At 33.1% G+C, this 20154-nt stretch overlaps 1 protein-coding gene across 5 annotated transcripts in view; it reads left to right on the top strand.

Moving 5' to 3' along the window:
* The window catches only part of SNX14 (sorting nexin 14), a 112674-nt gene that overhangs the window by 27865 nt on the left and 64655 nt on the right, over nt 1-20154 (top strand). For all 5 annotated transcript variants that reach the window (XM_051997346.1, XM_051997344.1, XM_051997345.1 and 2 more), the window contains 8 exons: nt 727-814; nt 4296-4380; nt 13925-14081; nt 14721-14796; nt 15072-15116; nt 15232-15312; nt 15424-15538; nt 18073-18228. In XM_051997346.1, the coding sequence (XP_051853306.1) occupies nt 727-814; nt 4296-4380; nt 13925-14081; nt 14721-14796; nt 15072-15116; nt 15232-15312; nt 15424-15538; nt 18073-18228 (803 nt within the window). The remainder of the gene's footprint in view (nt 1-726; nt 815-4295; nt 4381-13924; nt 14082-14720; nt 14797-15071; nt 15117-15231; nt 15313-15423; nt 15539-18072; nt 18229-20154) is intronic.

Below are 20154 nucleotides of genomic sequence, written 5' to 3'. Positions count from 1 at the left end.
TGCTTCTGATATATAATGACTTGCCAAGTCTTTTATCATTTTTGCCTCTATACATCATTTCTTTCTCCACTTGTGCTAATTCTGGCCCTTATCCTTTTGCCTGGATCAAGATAATAGTCTTCTGATAAGTCTCCCTTTCCTAAGTCCTTTGAACCAATCTATTATCTACTACTGCTAAGGCAGTCTTCCTGAAGCACAGATCTCACATGACATTATTTTTCTCAGAAATCTTCAAGAGCTTCATCTTGCCTAGGGCAAAATATAAACTCCTTATTCTGGTATTTAATTTTTTTTTTTTTTGCAGTCTTCCTCCTGCCTATGTTGTCAGTTTTATTTCATATTGTTCCCTTTTATATACTTTATGTTTTTACAAATGGACTTAACATTTTTTGAACTGCAGTTATCTCCAACTTTTTTTGTGTGTCCTGTATCTTAAAAATATTTCTAGGTGCTAGTCTCCCTGTTCCTACCTTAAATGCTCACCTTAAATTATCTTGCATTTATAAATCTGTATACATAAATTTCCCTTTTTTCTCTTCAATTCCCTCACTCAGTAGAATGTAATCATTGTAAAGATAGACACAAAATATAGACAAAAATATATTGACATCAGTAGAGTGTAAAACAGTACAGTTTTATAATAGGTGCTTAATAGTGATTTAATTTGAATGATTTATGGTGAATTGTGAGACGAGCTTCTAAAAGTATTTTTTTGTCTATTCACAGGGATGTAACTGACGATGAGTCTTTTGTTGATGAGCTAAGAATAACATTGCGTTTTTTTGCATCTGTATTAGTTCGAAGAATTCACAAGGTATAGATTTTTAATGAGAAATTTTGGGTTTTATTTTAAAATTGCTTCTTAATAACCTAATCATTTTATTTTTCTTCTACATGGAATATTTCAAATTATTTTTCCTTTTTATTTTTAGTGCTCTAAAATGAATTGAATGGTTAAAAATGATTCATTTGTCCCATTTCAGAATGGATCTATTTAGGTTGGAGGAAGAGAACAGTACTGGGCTTGAAGGTAGTAATAAGACCTGAAATTAAATCTGGTGTCAGATAGTTGCTAGTTGTGTGACCCTGGGCAAATTTCTGCAGTTGTGAAGTGGGGTTAAGAATAGTATCTTCCAGATCAATTCTGATGGTTGTGGCTCTCTTCAACAATGGGATGATCCAAATCTCCAATTGTTCAGTAATGAAGAGAACCAGCTACACTCAGCAAAGGACTATGGGAAATGAGTGTGGACCACAACATAGCATTTACACTCTGTTATTGTTTGCTTGCATTTTTGTTTTCCTTCTCAGGTTATTTTTACCTTCTTTCTAAATCTGATTTTTCTTGTGCAGCAAGATAACTATGTATACATATATTATTTTTAATATATACTTTAACATATTTAACATGTATTGGACTATCTGCCATCTAGGGGAGGGTGTGGGGGGAAGGAAGGGAAAAGTTGGAAGAGAAGGTTTTGCAAGGGTCAATGTTGAAAAATTACCCATACGTATGTTTTGTAAATAAAAAACTATTAAAAAAAAATTAGGGTTAACAGGATCAAATGTGGAAATATTTGTAAAGGACTTAATACAGTTCCTGGCACATAGTAGACATTATATCAGTTCTAGTTGTTACTAATATTAATTACAATAATGTCTAGGCAATTATTATTGATAGTTTCAAAAATACTAGCCAGAAAAAAAAATTGAGAGAATGAGTATAGGCAAAGAAAAATAAAATTTTTGCATTTTGCAGCAGATGTGATGCTTTTCTTGGACAACCCTTAGAGATTCAACTAAAATTAACTGAAACAATAACTTCATTGAAGTTGCAATTGACATAAATCATCAGCATTTCTGCATATTTGCCTCAAAAAAAATCCAATTGGGAGAGTTCAAGAAATTCCATTCATAATAATCACAAAATGTGTAAAATATTTGACTGTCTACCTGTGACATGAATACAACCACAAAAGCATTATTCTTTATAGATCTAAAGATAAACCTAATTGGAATATTTGGAGTAATATTAATTGCTTGTGGGTGGGCTGAGAATATATACACAATGTAATAAAAATGATAATGCTGCATATTACTATGCCTTTTTCTGTACCATAGTAGTCAAACAACCAAAGGATTGTTTTTTTCTTTTTGAGCTGGAAAAAATGATAGTGAAATTTATCTACCTGGAAGGGTAAATGTTCAAGAATCTCAGTGAAAATAGTGGAAGAAGTGGTTAGGGAAGTAATTTTGGGTAGAAGATCTCCCGTAAATGTCTCTCATTTCCAAGATGTATAAAGAGCTGATGGAAATATAGGAAAATTCCATTTTCCAGTGGATAAGCTAGCTTGTATATAGTGCCTTAAGGTTTATAAAGTACATAACTTCATTTTGTCCTCACAACAATTTTAGAAGGTAGGTGGTGATGTTATTCTTATTTTATAGATGAGGAAATTTGAAGCAGGCAGAGACTTATCTAAGGTCACACAGCAAGTTAAGTTTTTGAGGCAAAATTTGAAGTAAAATCTTCCTAACTACAGATCTAGTGCCATATCTACTGCACCATCTAACTGTAAATATAAATAAGTGGTTAAAAAATTTGAATAGGCATTTTTCAAAGGAAGAAATCCAAGCTTGATACAGCTATATGAAAAAAAATCCAAATTATTAATAGAGAAATGAAAAAGTTACAGTAACTCTGAAGTTTTGCCTCACTCCAAGTATTTTGGCAAAGCTAACAAAAATAAAAACTAACAGATATTGCAGGGATCATGGGAAAATAGATGCATTAATTCTGTTAGTGAAGCTGCAATTTGGAATTATGCCCCCAAAGTCTCTAAACTAAGATGTGCCTTTCTGTACCTCAAAGAAATCAACAAAAGAGAGAAAAGACTTATGTGCAAAAATATGGTAATGTTTTTGTGGTAGCAAAGAACTGGCAATTAAGAGGATCCTGAATGAATTGGGCAGTGACTTTGTATGTTATTATATATAGATATAATGGACTATTTGGGGTCATAAAAAATTAAAATAACAGTTTTAGAGAGACCTGGCAATACTTGTATGAACTAATGTAGTATGAGGTAAACAAAAGCAGGAGAACAATTTATATTGCAAAGAAAGACTTTTGAAAGACTTAAGAATGCTAATCAGTATTATGGCTAGCCATAATTTCAGAAGACTTATGATGAAATATGTTACCAAACTCCAGTGAAGTGGTAGACTAAATGTCAGGTATACATTTTGTTTTTTGACATGGCCATTGTGGAAATTTGTTTTTCTTCACTATCCTTATTTATTACAAGAGTTCTATTTTTCTTTCTTTTCAGTGTATGAGGAAGGTTGAGGAAGTTGGGGATTAGGGATATGCTTCCTTTCTTGCCTTCCCAAAATGAGAACAAAATTTAAAGAAGGTCAGAAGAAATCATAAACATGTAGATCAGCACTGAAAACCAAGCTCTACTTAATAGACTTGCAGTTTCATATATGATCTTCTTTTACAAAGTAAATATGGAAATATGCTTCTTATTTAGTGGTTTTTTTTTTTTTTCCTTAAATAAAGGGACTAGGATTCTTTAGCCTGTGGAAGAAAAAGGTTTTGGGGCATATTAGGGGAATGAAGGTGGGAGAGGAATGATTGTGATCTTCAGATTTGAGAGGACAGAAGTAGGACCAATGCATAGAAATGGCAATGGGATCATTTTAAGGCTCATTTTTTGGTTCATTATAAAGAGAAACAATTCTTGCTCTCAGATATTATAGTCCTTCAACAATATCTGGACTATTAGGACAAATTTGTCAAATTCTTACTAGGTACTTATTATGTGCACTTGTAGGAAAAATTTGTTGAGAGGAAGTTTGTGCCTCAATTAGGACTGGTCCAGGTGGTTTCTGGGATCCCTGGAAACTCTGTTAATTCTTTAATTCCAGCAGTTCAGATGTGCATTTTGAGAGATATCTGAAAAGTATAGTTTGAGATTAATGATACAAATGGAATCACATTACAAGCAATGTGTTCTTTGAATATACATAGCTTTTAAAATCTTAGTATATTTGTTATAGTTATCCTATTTTTTTAAATAAGTTTTTATTGATAGAACCCATGCCAGGGTAATTTTTTACAGCATTATCCCTTGCATTCACTTCTGTTCCGATTTTTCCCCTCCCTCCCTCCACCTAGTTATCCTATGTTTAATATACTACATTTAATATCTTAGCAATAGGTATTTTGCATTCAGTATCTTAGTGATAATTGTGAAATATTTTACTTTGATTTAAATTTTTTTCTTTAGGTGGATATCCCAGCAGTTATAACCAAGAAACTGTTAAAAGCAGCAATGAAGCACATAGAAATGATATCTAAAGCAAATCAGAAAGGTAACTCATCTTACCTAGCACAATTTGAATAGTATTTTTGGAATTATATGTTTTCCTTGAAATTTTAACATTATTTTACAAGGCAGAATGATGTTTATAGTTCCTTTAGATGTAACTTAAAAAAATAATTATGGATGACTGTTAAAAAAATCACATTGGTCTAATTTCATTCTAAAATACTCTTTGAAATTATAAAACCTATTATGTAGTTGGTTCTTTGCAAAACTGACCTCTACCATGTAGTTTGTCTTGTTGTTTACCTAAGTCATTTTGATATTATAAAGGAAAGTTATCTCTTACAAGTGTCTTTTGATATGATTTCTTTAGATGTGAGATACTTCTAACTATGGAGTTAAACAAGTTATCTAGTATGATGCCTTTTCATTTCATTTTTATAAAAATTTGTGTTGATATTTATGTATCAAACATGTTTTCTCGTTTATCTTTCCATTTTGCCCTTCCTACATAGTCATAATTCAAAGAATCATATGACAAAACAAAATTATTTTAAAGGGGGGGAATAAGAAATAAAACAACATAAAGAAAAATTCTGACATATGTAATGTTCCACTTCCATACTTCCTTCTTGTTCAGAGAAGGGGATGGGATGAGGAGTATCTTCTCATACTTTTTTGAGGCCCATCTTAGTCATTATAACATAATTTGGGTGTTCCACTTATCTTGTAGTTAATATGTAATGTTCTCGTTTGGTTTTCTTGAAGTCTTTGAAGCAGCCTTTGTTTCAGTAGAGTAATCACTACAAGAATAGCCATATGTTAATGTCCAAAAGTCTTTATTGTCTCCTTCACCTGGTACTCAGCTAGCCTTCTTGTGGCCTTCTGAGGGGACTTGGTTTCAGTGGAGAAAATGAAGGAGGCCAGGCCATCCACCACAGAGCTGATGAAGATGGAAATGAATCTCTCTCTCCTTGGCTCCGAGAGCTTGTACTTCCACCTCCAGTCTGCTTGTCTTCTCTAGCTCTGAGTCTGAGTCTGAGGGCTTTTGCTTCAGTCTCTAGCCCACCACAAAGGTGGATAATGGAATGAATCTGTTTCTGCTTAGCTCTGAGAGCTTTAGGGCACACTCCCAGTCTGCTTATCTTTTCTAGCTCTGTTTCTGAGCCTCTCACTCCCCCAGGAGAGCCACCAGGAGCCTGGCTGAAGGTGGAAATGAATCTCATACAGTCCTTGCTGGCTGTTATATACTCCATTATCATAGGTGTGAGTCTTGTGGAACTATATTAAGTACTAACTACATGTACTGAACTAGAGAACTATTAAGCACCATGCTAAACTAGATAACCCTTATCTTTATCAATTCCACTGACTTAACACCTTGTAAGAATCCTTGTTTCAAGTTCAGCGTTCTGGCCTATAACATTAATATTTTGTTTTTCATAGAAATCTTTCCATGTTTTTCTATTTTCATTTTATTAATAATTTTTAATATTCCATTATTGTTCAATAAAATAAATGTTCAGTCATTTTTCAGTTGTGTCTGGCTCTGTGACCAATATTAGGAATTTTTTGGCAAAGGTACCAGAGTAGTTTGCCATTTCCTTCTCCAATTTATTTTACAGATAAGTAAACAGAAGCAAACATGATTAAATAACTTGCCCTGGCTCATAAAGCTAGTGTCTGAGGCTGGATTTGAACTCATGAACACTATTCTTCAATGAGTGAGCATATAATATGCTTTTTAATAATTGCATTGAAGCAAATTATGTATTTATGTATTTTGAATGTATGCAATTTATGTATTTTGAATGTATGCAAACAGTTCATTATACCAAATCAAATGTTATTTTGTTGTTTTGTGGTTTGTTTTTTGGTCACAGTTGGTTCTTGAATTCTCTGTATCTTTCCATCACTTGTGTTTCAGTGAAGATCAGAAAAATTGATGCTACTCAATGATAGCTCCCTCTTCTCTCTTCCTCATCTCATACCATTCAGTTACCTTCAACTATCTTTTCATTGCTGTTTTATATGAGATGGGTTTTCTTTTTGCCAAGGCAAACTCCTCTATACATACAAATGATTCCATTACATATTTTCCCCAGCAAATTGGCTACTCTATTATCCTTATTTTTCTTTATTGTTCTTAATCACAACTAAAATGCCACCTCCTTCAGGATTTCTGATTTCTTCTAGTAGCATCATCCCCTGTTTATGTGTGCATGTATGTATGTTATCTCACTCATTAGAATGTAAGGTTGAGGTAAGGAACTCTTATCAAATAAGAACTGTATAAATAGCTTTTGAAAACCTCAGAGAGATTTTAAATTTTTATTTTTAATAAATGCTAGTTGCTGTTTTTTTTCTTTGTGTTCCCAGTGCTTAACAGTGCCTGACACATAGTGAGCACTTGATATAATCTCATTGATTGATATTTTTAAGACTTTACTGGTATGAGGGACATTGAAACAATAACTAGTACCAAGTGAGAAAGTCTTAAGCTAATACTTGAATATGTAGGGGCACATTTTAAATTGTATAGTCTTAATGTTCCTATACATTTTAATCTTTTTAACTATTCTATAATTTAAGATGAAATTATTTTATCCATTTTCTTTTTTCTTTCTTTCTTTTTTTTTTTTTTTTTTTTTTGGCTGAGGCAATTGGGGTTAAGTGACTTGCCCAGGGTCACATAGCTAGGAAGTGTTAAGTGTCTGAGGCCAGATTTGAATTCAGGTCCTCCTGACTTCAAAGCTATATTTTACCCATTTTTATATAAATTTTCCATGATAGTAGTTATATAAACTGGCCATTATGGAAGCTGCTGAGACCTGATATTGGACCAGGGCAGCTGCTATGAGAGTATTATATAAATACTGTGAAAATTTATTGTCAAATTTCAGTTAAACTATGTTTTTAGCAATGAGGGGGCAATCCTCTTTACCTAGGGATTGGTAAAAATTTTAAACACATCAGAAAATCAGACCATCTGTTGCATCTTGATACATACTAAAGCATTCTCTAGTTTTGTAGGAGATAAGAATGTCTCTCTTTTCCAGCAGTGAATATTATCTCTTTTTATTTTCTCCTTTTTACCAATTTTCTTCTCAGGAACTGAGTTTCTAAATGAACTTTTATATTTTCTAAAACCCACAGAATACTGATTCTTCTGTTTACTGAAAATTTATTGACAAATATGAAAAAGTTGTCTTCCAAACTATAATTTTAAATTGTTATTGTATTTTCCCTGAACAAACTAGCTTACAAGATAGCTATTTAATCTATAGTATAGCTAAACTATTTGGTTCTTCTTTAAAATGAGTGCAATAGACTAAGTGATTGAGACATCTTTCAGTCCTAAGATGACACAATTCTAGTAGTATTAGCTCATTTAGATCCTGATTGCAGAACACCTAATCAGAGAGGAAGAGAAGTGCTTTTTTTCTTGTTTTACTGGGGCATTGCTAGTTCTAGGCAGGACTGTGAGATAGGCTTAGTTTATCTTTGGCATATCTTCACCCCCTTTTCTACTCTCCCCCAATCCCCTTATCTTTATAGTCTTCTTTCCTGAAAAATACTACGAGTCACCTATTTGAAAAAGAACAGAAGTCTTTCTCTGAATGTGGATATAGCATTTCCTATCACAAGTCTATTGTAGTTGTCTTAAATCACCACATATTGAGAAAAGCCAAGTCCATCACAGTTGATTATCACATAATTTTGTTGTTACTGTGTACAATGTTTTCTTAGTTCTGCTCACTTCACTGAGTATCAGTTCATGTAAATCTCTATGCTTTTCTGAAATCATCCTGCTAATCATTCTTTTAGAACTACATATATATATATATAAAAAACAATAATATTCCATTCCATTCATATGCCACAGCTTATACAACCATTCTAGTTCCTTGCCACTACAAAAAGGGATACTATAAACATTTTTGCATGTGGGCTTTTCCCCCTTTTTTATGATCTCCTTGGAATGTAAACCCAGTCAATATCAAACAGTATATACAGCTTTACAGCCCTTTGGACATAATTCCAAATGGCTTTCCAAAATAGTTGATTCAATTCACAACTTCACCAAGAATGCATTAGTGTCCCAGTTTTCCCATCTCTCCACCAACATTTTTCATTATCTTTTCCTTTCTTCTTAGCCAATTTGAGAGATGTGAAGTAGTACCTCAGAGTTATTTTAATTTGCATTTCTCAATCAATAGTGCTTTAGAGCATTTTTTCATATGACTAGAAATGACTTGAATTTCTTCATCTGAAAATTGTCTGTTCATATCCTTTGACTATTTATCAATTGGGGAATGGCTTGTAGTCTCATAAATTTGAGTCAGTTCTATATACATTTTAGAAATAAGGCCTTTACCAGAAACCTTGGATGTAATTTTTTCTCCTAATTTTCTGCTTCCTTTCTAATCTTGGGTACATTGGTTTTGTTTGTACAAAACCTTTTTAATTTAATATAATCAAAATTAGATAAAGAATTCATTTCGGGAAGAATAAAACTATTTCTTCCTGCTATATAGGAAATTCAGTAACATAAATTGGGAATATGCTCAGTTTGATTCTGTGACTTCCTCCGATTGTGATTTATAGCATGTGACTTAGGCAAAAACAGGGTCCTCTCTCTCCCTTACCCTCTCTCTCTCCCTCCCTCTCTGTCCCTCTCTTCACTTCCCTCCCTCTTCCTCTCCTTTTCTTTCAACTAGTAGTCAAAGAAGGAGAGGAAAAATACTGAGGGGTGGAAGAATTCCGTCTTACAATGACACATTAGTCAAAACTGACATTCAGTGAAAGGTTGTTAGATCTCATTATATAACTCATATTAAGCACCTATTTTTATGCTTAATTTTGCTAAGTGGTGGGAAGGCAAGGAAAGGCAAAAGAAAGCACCTACCCTTAGGAGAGAAAGTATGTCAACAAATACATAACAAAGGTCATACATAGGATAAATAGGTATTCATTTAAAGAATTATGGGGGCTTCCAGTAAAAGATGTGATTTTAATTGTGACTTAAAGAAAACCAGAGAAGACAGAAGGTAGAGTGGAGGAGGTAGAGTGTTCTAGGTATGGGGTAAAGCCAGATAAAATGTTCAGAGCTGAGGTCTTGTTTATGGAACATCTAGGAGGTTAATGTCACTGGATCAAAAAATATGTGTCAGACAGTAGAGGAAGAAGACTGGAAAGGTAGAAGGAGGCTAGGTTATGAAGAGATTTTATTGTCAAAAAAGAGAATTTTATATTCAATTGTGGAAGCAATAGGGAGCCACTGAAATTTATTAATAGAGCAGTGACACAGTTGAACATGTACTTACGAAAGTCTCTTTAGTGCCTGAACAGAGAATAAATTAGAGTAGGGAAAGACTTAAGGTAAGCAGTGCCCTCAGTAAGGCTATCATAGCCATCCAGGTATGAGGTGATCAAGACTGACACCATTGTGGCAGAATTGTCTAAGGAAAAAAGGAAGCACATTTGAGAGGTGTTACAAAGGTGAAATCATTAGTCCTTGGCAACAGTTTAGGATTGGGGGTGTGAGAGAGAGAGAGTAAAGAGTGGATGATGACTTCTAATTTGTGAGCATGAGGGATTGGGAGGATGGCATTGCTTTCTACAGTAATAGGGAAGGTTGAAGTGGGAGGACGGTTTAGGGTGCAGGATAAAGAATTATGTTTGTGGATATTGAGGTTAAGATATATGCTGGTTATCCAGTTCAAAATATCTTAGAGGCACATGAAGATGTGAAATTGGAAGACAGTAGAGTTTGGGACAGAATATATAGAATTGAAAATATGAGAAATTAGATATATTAGTGGTGGACATGAGAATATTTTCAAAAATCTGCAGGTCTGTCACAAGGAAAAGAGATTATATTTATATTTTTTTGACCTTAGCAGAATTAGGAGCTGTGAGGGGATATTTAGACTTAATGTGAGGAAAAAAATTTGTTAATAATTAGTGCGGTCCAAAAGTGGAATGGGTTACATGCATTTAGCATATATTTTAATATTTAACATGTATTGTACTACCTGCCATCTAGGGGAGGGGTTGGAGAGAGTACTCATACATATATATATATATCGATTAAAGAGGGGTGTGTGTGTGTGTGTGTGTGTGTGTGTGTGTGTGTGTGTACACACAAATACCCACATATACATGACTTTATTATTATATTCTCGATGAGAGTAAGGTTCCAGAACTATCAATCCTCTTTCTCCATCTAATTCCTCTGTCATTTCTTTTGTACCTCATTTGTATAAGATAATTAATCTTTTTACCATTTTCTAGCTCTACCCAAGTCTTTCTTTCAAAGTACCCAATTACTGTTGACAATTTTAGACCCGTAGTTTACATATCCATATATAAAAAATACATTTTGTCTTTGTTGAGTCCCTAATAAGTCTTTGACTAATTATATTCACTTTATATTTTACAGATCTTGTATGTCAAATTTTCTATCAAGCTCAGTTTTTTCCTTCAACAAAATCCTGAAAATCTGGCAATTCATTGACTTTTTTTTTTTTTTTTTTTTGGTTCAGGATCATGTTTAACTTTTCTAGTATGATTTTTCCGGCTGTTAGCTGAAGTTCTTTTGCTCTTTGATATATATATTTCAAAATATGTGTTTTTTTTTTATTCTAAGTGTTACCAGATCATGTTTGATTCTTTTTTTTTTTTTTTTTAATGTTTTGTGAGGCAGTTGGGTTTAAGGGACTTGCTCAGAGTTACATAACTAAAAAGTGTTGTATGAGTCTAGGTTTGAACTCAGGTCTTCTGACTAAAAATACCAGCTTAATCTACTGCGCCATCTAGCTGACCCCTTGTTTGATTCTAATTGTGGCTCTGTCATATTTGAATTGTTTTTTCTTGTTGCATGTAATATTTTCTTCTTGACCTGGGGATTGTGGAACTTGACTCTGGTAAAAATAGGTTTTCCTTCTAGTATCTCTTTTGTGTGGTGATCAGTGGATTTTTTTCTAGTTCTACTTTCCCCTCTTGTTCTAACATTTCAGGACAATTTTCTGTAATTTCTTGTTTTATTGTATCAAATTTCTTTTCTTTTCTTTTTTTTTTTTGGATTTGTAACTTAGATTTGATTATTCTTATGTTTTCTCTTCTTGATCTGTTCTCCAGATCTGTTCTTGTTTTTTTTTCCTGAGATTTTTATGTTCTCTTCTCATTTTTCATTTCTATTTTATTATTTCTTGGCCTCTTATAACTTCACTGACTTGCTCTTGTCCAATTCTAATTTTTAACAAGATGTTTTCTTCCCTAAGGTACTAGATCATATCTTTTCCAGTTGGTTCACTTTCTTTTCACAATATTGTTTTTCTTGCATTATTTTTACTTAAAAAAATTATTCTTCAATCTTATTTGACTTTTAAAGTCTTTTTTTTTGGGGGGGGGGCTGGGTTAAGTGAGTGACTTGCCCAAGGTCACACAGTTAGGAAGTATTAAGTGTCTGAGGCTAGATTTGAACTCAGGTCTTCTCCTGATTTCAGGGCTAGTGCTCTATCCACTGCACCACCTAGCTGCCCTTTTAAAGTCTTTTTTAAGTTCTTCAATGAATTCTTTTTGGATAGGTGACCACTTAATGTTGTTACTCTTTGGGTGGGAGAGTTTTTTTTTTTTTTTTTTTTTTTTGTATCATTATCCTCCTTTGAAGATGAACTCCTGTCTTTTTCTATTCCCATAGTAACTTTCTATGGTTGGGTTCTTTTTCTTTTACCTGCTCATTAAAAAAAAAAAAAAGCATAACAGATTGTTGGTATAATCACCTCTAGTCCTGGGGTATGGAGCATGATGCCTCTGGCTTCCTCAGGTCCTCCTTCAGTTCCAGAACCTGAAACCTAGAATTCGCCCTCAGACAGTATGTCTTGCCCTATTACTTTGTATTCATCAGATGTGCTGGCTCTTTCTTATCCAGATAACTTGTTATCCTGGTCACCTTATTTACTTTGGCAGCACAGCTAGGCTTGGTTTCTCTTATTGTTAGAGATTCCCTCAAATTTATCTGACTCAGACTCCCAACTGCCTTCTAGGAGGTGAAAATTTCTGACCCAGCTAGCTCCAGGGTATTCTGCTTGCTGTTTCTGCAGAACTGTTCTAGAGTTGTTTACACTTCACAGAGACCAATTTTCTGTTTGAATTTCTCTTTGAATTTCACATATTTTTTGTGTCTTCTGGCACGGTACTATTCCATTGCTTTCAGAAATCATTCTCCGGATGGGACACATCCCCCTACCACAAAAAGTGCTGCTTTCAATATTTTCATATGATTGATTTTTATTTCTGCTTCTGACTTCCTTAAGGTATTGCCTTGTTGTTGGATTAGCCATATCAGATGGTATCAACAATTTAATAAATTTCTTTACATAATTTGAAATTGTTTTCTAGAAAGTTTAGACCAATTCACAGCCTCAACAATAGTGTTATGTGTATAACCTCCCATAGTCACTCTAACATTGACAATTTCCATCTTTTTTTTTTTTTTGAAATTTGCTGGATGCGAAGTAAACCCTTCCGGTTGTTTAAATTTACATTTTTATTATTAATGATCTAGAGCATTTTCTTTCTCATAATTATTACTAACTTGCATTGGTATTTTGAAAATTTTTGTTTCATATACTTTTGTAGCCATTGTTACATTTTGGAAGTCAGTAATTTAGTTTACTTCTTGGAAATATTGGAATTGTATTTCATGTTAGATGGTATATAATTAATTACTTATATACTGCTTTAAAAACTTGGTTGAATCATTTTAGTTATTGTTTTTAAAAAAATTCCCTCTTTTCTATTCACTGTCCTTTGTAACTAAACTAATGAACATATCAACTTAGACTGACAGTAATTGTAGTATGTCACATCCATAGTCACACCACTCTGCAAAAATGCAAAGAAGATGGCTTCTCCCAGCTCTTCCTTTTGGTCATTTTCATTACAGTCTATTAGGCTGTGTCTCTTTGTTTTTTTGTTTTGTTTTGTTTTGTTTTTTTAATATTGTTGTCATTGTATCTAGTTTTCCTAGTTCTGCCTAAATTATTTTCTTTAATTCATATTTCTTTCTATGCTTTTCTGAAAAGTTCATTACAATCATGTTCCACTATTTGACCATTCCTATGTTGATAGGCATCTGTTTTGTTTTCAGTTAGTTGTTATTTGTGATTGATTTTTAAATCAATGCACAGGATAAACCTTTGGCTTTTTTTTTTTTGTTTGTTTGTTTGTTTATTTTTACTTATGTGTGATACATTTGGGAAAGTTTTAAATCAAAAACAGTTCTGTCATTTAGTTCAAATCTTGGGAAGACAAATCAAATTATCTGATTACATTTTTGATCTTAGGAATTCTAGTTTACCTATCATTTCAGTAAATATTTTTGTACTAGAGATGATCTGATTCAACTTTAATTGATATTTTTCTTGCTCTTTAATGTAAGAAAAATACTGGTATGCTGCATATTTATAGATTGAAGGAGTAAAATACTGTGGAATCAAAGATTGAAATTTTTATATTTTTATTTGTCAAGGGAACTGACTATGATTGCTTAGTTTAATACTGATTTTTATATCTCTTTATAGTAAAAAATGCAGAGTTTTTACAACAAGCTGCTTTAGAAGAATATGGGCCAGAACTTCATGTGGCTCTGAGAAGTCGAAGAGATGAGTTACACTATTTGAGGAAACTTACTGAATTACTTTTCCCTTATATTTTGCCCCCTAAAGCTACAGATTGCAGGTATAAATTTTTGGAAATTTTCATAAATGTGTTTGTGTGCTCTGCCACAATGTATATTGTTGTTTCTTACCATGCTAATCTTAAGGGTATAATTAGAGATTGGCCTAACCTGTGAACAGTTTTTAGTTTGAAAAAAATAGCATCCATCAGTCAGGCCTTAAGATACAAATTTAGGTGTTAGATCCATATAGTGTTTGCCTTACTGTTGTTATCATCGAACCTTAAGAAATCAAAGATAAAGTCAACAACTAAAATGAATTTCAGTGTAGATAAGATAATCTTCCCTCATTTCTTGTTATTTCTTCTTAGAAAATTCAGGTTACTGGGTCAGATAGGCAGAAACACTTTAAGCAACTCTGTAGGCACTTTGTTACTAGACCTGTGAAACAATATTAAAAAATCAACTACTCCTTATGTCCTAGAAGGATTGTATTTAAAACATCTCAGAGAGATCACTAGTGACTTGGGAGATTCTACATTTTCTTTGTAAAGAGATTTCTTAAGTAGAAAATACTTTAAAAAATATTTAACCTATATGCTATTATGGAAATGATTTTCTATTAAATTTTCATTTTTAGCAAATTGTTGTTTTGAATGGTGTTATAATTATGTAACTATTTTCCCCCCATTTTTCTCCAGATCCCTGACTTTACTTATAAGAGAGATCCTGTCTGGTTCTGTTTTTCTCCCTTCTTTGGATTTCCTAGCTGATCCAGTAAGATTGAATCACTAAAACTCCATAAAAAGTTTTATTCCTTTTGTCAGTAATGTTTTTTGTACACTTTCTGCAAAGAATAAGAGACCTGTCCTCTTTAGGAAATTGTCCCTCTATGGCACATCATTGTAAATGTTTTGCCAGTGTCTTGTTTATTTCTCCATTGGATTAATATGGAAACTTTCATAATTTGGGAAAAATCTTCCAATTCTGAGCAGAATTGTTTTCAGTCATTTATTTTGTCATGACAATCTGTATTTATTATTTCCCATTAGGATACAGTGAATCATTTACTTATCATCTTTATAGATGATAGTCCAGTGAGTATTGACTACTTTAGAAAACCTTTCTAATTGTATTACATTTTATTTCATATTAACAAAATGGAATAAGGATTTTATTGAATTAGTTCATTCTCTCTCTTTTTTTAAATAGCCTGAAAAAGCAACAGAACCCGCTTCTTCTTTGGTTCCTTTTTTGCAAAAATTTGCAGAGCCCAGAAATAAAAAGCCTTCTGTAAGTGGGGAAAGTACTTTTATTTGCAACAGATTATTCTTTTGCTTTTGATTCAAAGAAAAATTGCAAAATGTTTGTCCAGTTATTGACTCTCTTATACTTTGTTTTAAGGTGCTGAAGTTAGAATTGAAGGAGATTAGAGAACAGCAAGATCTTTTGTTTCGCTTTATGAATTTTCTGAAACAAGAAGGAGCAGTGCATGTGTTGCAGTTTTGTCTGACCGTGGGTGAGGCTTACCTTTATGCTTATTGAATATTCTTTTAACTTAAAAAAATTGTTCCAGAATGTGCAGACCAGATCTTGCTATAGGGAGATACTTAACCTCTTTTTGTGTTCTGAAACATTATTGTTTTTATTTTTATTTTTATTTTTTAATAACTTTTTATTGACAGAACCCATGCCAGGGTAATTTTTTACCTGTAAAAAAAAATTTTTTTTAAAATGCAAGCATTATCCCTTGCACTCACTTCTGTTCCAATTTTTCCCCTCCCTCCCTCAACCAGATGGCAAGCAGTCCTTTACATGTTAAATAGGTTACCGTATATCTTAGATACAATGTATGTGTGCAGAATCGAACAGTTCTTTTGTTGCACAGGGAGAATTGGGTTCAGAAAGTATAAATAACCAAGGAAGAAAAACAAAAATGCAAATAGTTTATATTTATTTCCCAGCGTCCTTTCTTTGGGTGTAGCTGCTTCTGTCCATCCTTGATCAATTGAAACTGAGTTAGATCTTCTCTTTGTTAAAGAAATTCATTTCCATCAGAATACATCCTCAAACAGTATCGTTGTTGAGGTATATAATGATCTCCTTGTTCTGCTCATTTCACTCAGCATTAGTTCATGTAAGTCTCTCCAAGCTTCTCTGTATTCATCCTGCTGGTCATTTCTTACAGAACAATAATATTCTATAACATTCATATACCACAATTTATTCAACCATTCTCCAATTGATGGGCATCCTTTCATTTTCCAGCTTCTAGCCACTACAAACAGGGCTGCTACAAATATTTTTGGCACATACAGGTCCCTTTCCCTTCTTTAGTATCTCTTTGGGGTATAAGCCCAGAAGTAACACTGCTGGATCAAAGGGTATGCACAGTTTGATAACTTTTTGAGCATAATTCCAAATTGCTCTCCAGAATGGCTGGATGTGTTGACAATTCCACCAACAATGTATCAGTGTCCCTGTTTTCTCACATCCCCTCCAACATTCCGCATTATCTTTCCCTATCATTCTAGCCAATCTGACAGGTGTGTAGTGGTATCTCAGAGTTGTCTTAATTTGCATTTCTCTGGTTAATGATTTGGAGCATATTTTCATGTGGCTAGAAATAGTTTCAATTTCTTCGTCTGCGAATTGTCTGTTCATATCCTTTGACCATTTATCAATTGGAGAATGGCTTGATTTCTTCTGAATTAGAGTCAATTCTCTACATATTTTGGAATTTTGGAAAGGTCAGAACCTTTGACTGTAAAAATGTTTTCCCAGTTTATTGTTTCCCTTCTAATCTTGTCTGCATTAGTTTTGTTTGTACAAAAACTTTTCAATTTGATATAATAAAAATTTTCTATTTTGTAGTCATTAGTGATCTCTAGTTCTTCTTTGGTTATAAATTCCTTCCTCTTCCACAGGTCTGAGAGGTAAACTATCCTATGCTCTTCCAATTTATTTATAATCTCATTCTTTTTGCCTATGTCATGAACCCATTTTGACTTATCTTGGTGTACGGTGTTAAGTGTGGGTCAATGCCTAGTGAAACATTATTGTTAATATCTATTGCTATTGCCAGCACTTCAGAAGTGTATACTGCTGTGCATTCTCCAGATTGAGATTTGACCTATAATTGGCTATGACCAAAATGTAGGAATAAAAAACCTAACCTATTACCTCAAAATATTCAGTATCGTAAATGTATATGTACATGTCTAGGATTCCAAAATAAGTGTTTTTGATTATTTTGTCTTTATAGATGTTCTCTTGAACAGAATAATGGTCCAAGAGTGCTTTCTTTCACTCCATCCAGTAGGATTAATTTTTCTTTTCAGATTTAAGAATCAGTGTTGGAAGGATCCTTTATCCTTTTTATTAGTGTAATGGTTTTTGCAATTTTCTTTAGAAATAAGAAACTGGCTTTTTAAAATTGCCTTTTTGTTGAATGAGTAAATCAAGTTAATTTCTTATTTGTAGATGTTCACTTATTCCAGTCATGTCTGACTATTTGTGACCCCATTTTGGGTTTTCTTGTCAAAGATAACTGGCATGGTTTGCCATTTCCTTCTATAGCTTATTTTACAGATGAAGAAACTGAGACCAACAAAGTTAAATGACTTAATTGGAGTCACACAGCTAAGTAAAGTGTTTGAAGCCACATTTGAACTCAGGAATTTGAGTCTTCCTTACTGCAGCCTGGCACTCTATCTACTGTGCCACTTAGCTGCTCAATTGATAATATTTTGAATAAACCATAAGTTATTTTTTTTGCAGAGTTAGGGTGTTTTTTTTTATTCATACTTTTTAAGTCACATACAAAGTTATGTAGCTTATACTATTAAATAGTTGGACATTTTTTTTTTTAATTTGGACATTTATCATCAAATATACAAGGTAAGCTGATTTTTGTGTCTTCAGGTGTTTTCTCATTATATAGTCAAAGTCAAAATCAGATAAGTAGTCATAGTTGAGACTTTTATGTAATTAAGAAATGTTCTTTGTTAAAATAAGGTGTTTTCTTTTTTCTGCCTTTTCCTAATATGCCAGAGGAATTCAATGACAGAATTTTGAGACCAGAGTTATCAAATGATGAAATGATGTCTCTTCATGAAGAGGTGAAGAAAATATATAAAACCTATTGTTTGGATGAAAGCATTGACAAAATTAGATTTGATCCTTTTATTGTAGAAGAGATTCAAAGAAGTAAGTCTTGGGTGGTGACAATATATATACTTTTGTAGTTTTCAGGGCTTTTTCACATTGTGATCTCTTTGGATAGATTATGACATCTACAATATTTAACCTTTTAAGAAACTGAGCAGGAAATTACATAAAATCAACTTGATTAGTTCCACCTGGAATTGAGAATTGGAGCCCAGTAAACTAAAAGACTTAAATTTCTATAAAAACCCTCACCTGATCCATCCAATTCACTAGCTATCTTTCTAAATCTCTTTTCCTTTTTAAGGCTAAACTTGAGAAAGCACTTTGCAGTTGGACTTCCACCTTCATTATTTAAGTGAAGCTGCTCTCTACAGTTTTCAGTTCCCCAATTGCCATATCTAATGTACTTTGCTCAGTTGCGATCCTTCTTGATTTCTTTTCAATATTCAGCATGTTTGATCATATTTGTTTTGGATGTTCTCTCCTTTCTAGGCATTTTTGACATTCTTCATTCTTGATTCACTATCAATCCCATTGCTTCTTTTGTTTCTATTTCTGCTTCTTCTCCAGATCATTCCCTCTAATCATTTGGTGACCCCAGAGGCTCTGTTGTTGAGCCCACTTCCGGCGTTTTTGTTTTTGTTTTTGATAATAACTTTTTATTTTTCAAAACATATGCAGAGATTGTTTTCAACATTCATCCTTGCAAAACTTTGTGTTCCAAATTTTTCTTCCTCTCTCCCCACTTCCCCCTTCCCCTAAACAGGAAGTAATCCAATATAGGTTAAACATATACAATCCTTATAAACATATTTCCATTATGCTGCACAAGAAAAATTAGATTAAAAGGGGAAAAAATAAAAAGGAAAAAAACCATGCAAACAATGCCAAAAACAAAAGGTAAAAATTCTATGTTTTGATCCACATTCAGTCCCCACAGTTCTCTCTGGCTGCAGATGACTCTCTTCATGTCAAGTCTATTGGAATTGGCCTGAATCACCTCACTGTTGAAAAGAGCCATATCCATTATAGTTGATCATCGTATAATCTTGCTATTTCTATATGTAATATTCTTTTGGTTTTACTCACTTCACTTAGCATTTGTTCATGTCAGTCTCTCCAAGCCTCTCTAAAATCATCCTGCTGATCGTTTCTTATAGAACAATAATATATACCATAACATTCATATACTATAATTTATTCATCCTATATAATTTCTTCAACTGATAGACATCCACTCGGTTTCCAGTTCCTTGTCACTACAAAAAGGGCTGCCACAAACATTTTTGCACATACAGGTCCCTTTCCTTTCTTTTAAGATCTATTTGGGACATAAGCCCGGTAGAGACATTGCTGGATCAAAGGATATACACAGTTTGATAGCCCTTTGGGCATAGTTCCAAATTGCTCTCCACAATGATTGGATCAGTTCTTACAACTCCACCAACAATGTATTAATGTCCCAGTTTTCCAATATTTGTCATTATCTTTCCCTGTTATCTTAGCCAATCTGAGAGGTGTGATGTACCTCAGAGTTGTCTTAATGTTCATTTCTTTAATCAATAGTGATTTAGAGCATTTTTCATTTGACTAAAAATGGCTTTAATATCACCATCTGAAAATAGTCTGTTCATATTCTTTGACCATTTATTAATTGGGCAATGACTTGTGTTCTTATAAATTTGAGTCAGTTCTCTGTATATTTGAGAAATGAGGCCTCACCTCCATTTTGTTGTTTTGTTGTTGTTATTCTATATTATTGTTTTAGTGGTCTCATCATTTCTCTTCTCACCAAATCTTCTCTGATTTCCAGAGCTAAATATCCAACTCTACCCCTCCCCTGAGCTATAGTTAGTCATTTTCATTTGACTTTAGGCTATCTCCAATTGGAACATTTTGAACTCAACGTATCTGAAACATACTTCATTATCTTTCTTTTCCAAACCTTCATCTTCCCAAATTTTG

This window comes from Antechinus flavipes, chromosome 4 (genome assembly GCF_016432865.1).
Source record: "Antechinus flavipes isolate AdamAnt ecotype Samford, QLD, Australia chromosome 4, AdamAnt_v2, whole genome shotgun sequence".
Classification (NCBI taxonomy): Eukaryota; Metazoa; Chordata; class Mammalia; order Dasyuromorphia; family Dasyuridae; genus Antechinus; species Antechinus flavipes.
The sequence above is the reverse complement of the archived record's forward strand: the minus strand, read 5'-3'. Positions and strand labels throughout refer to the sequence as shown.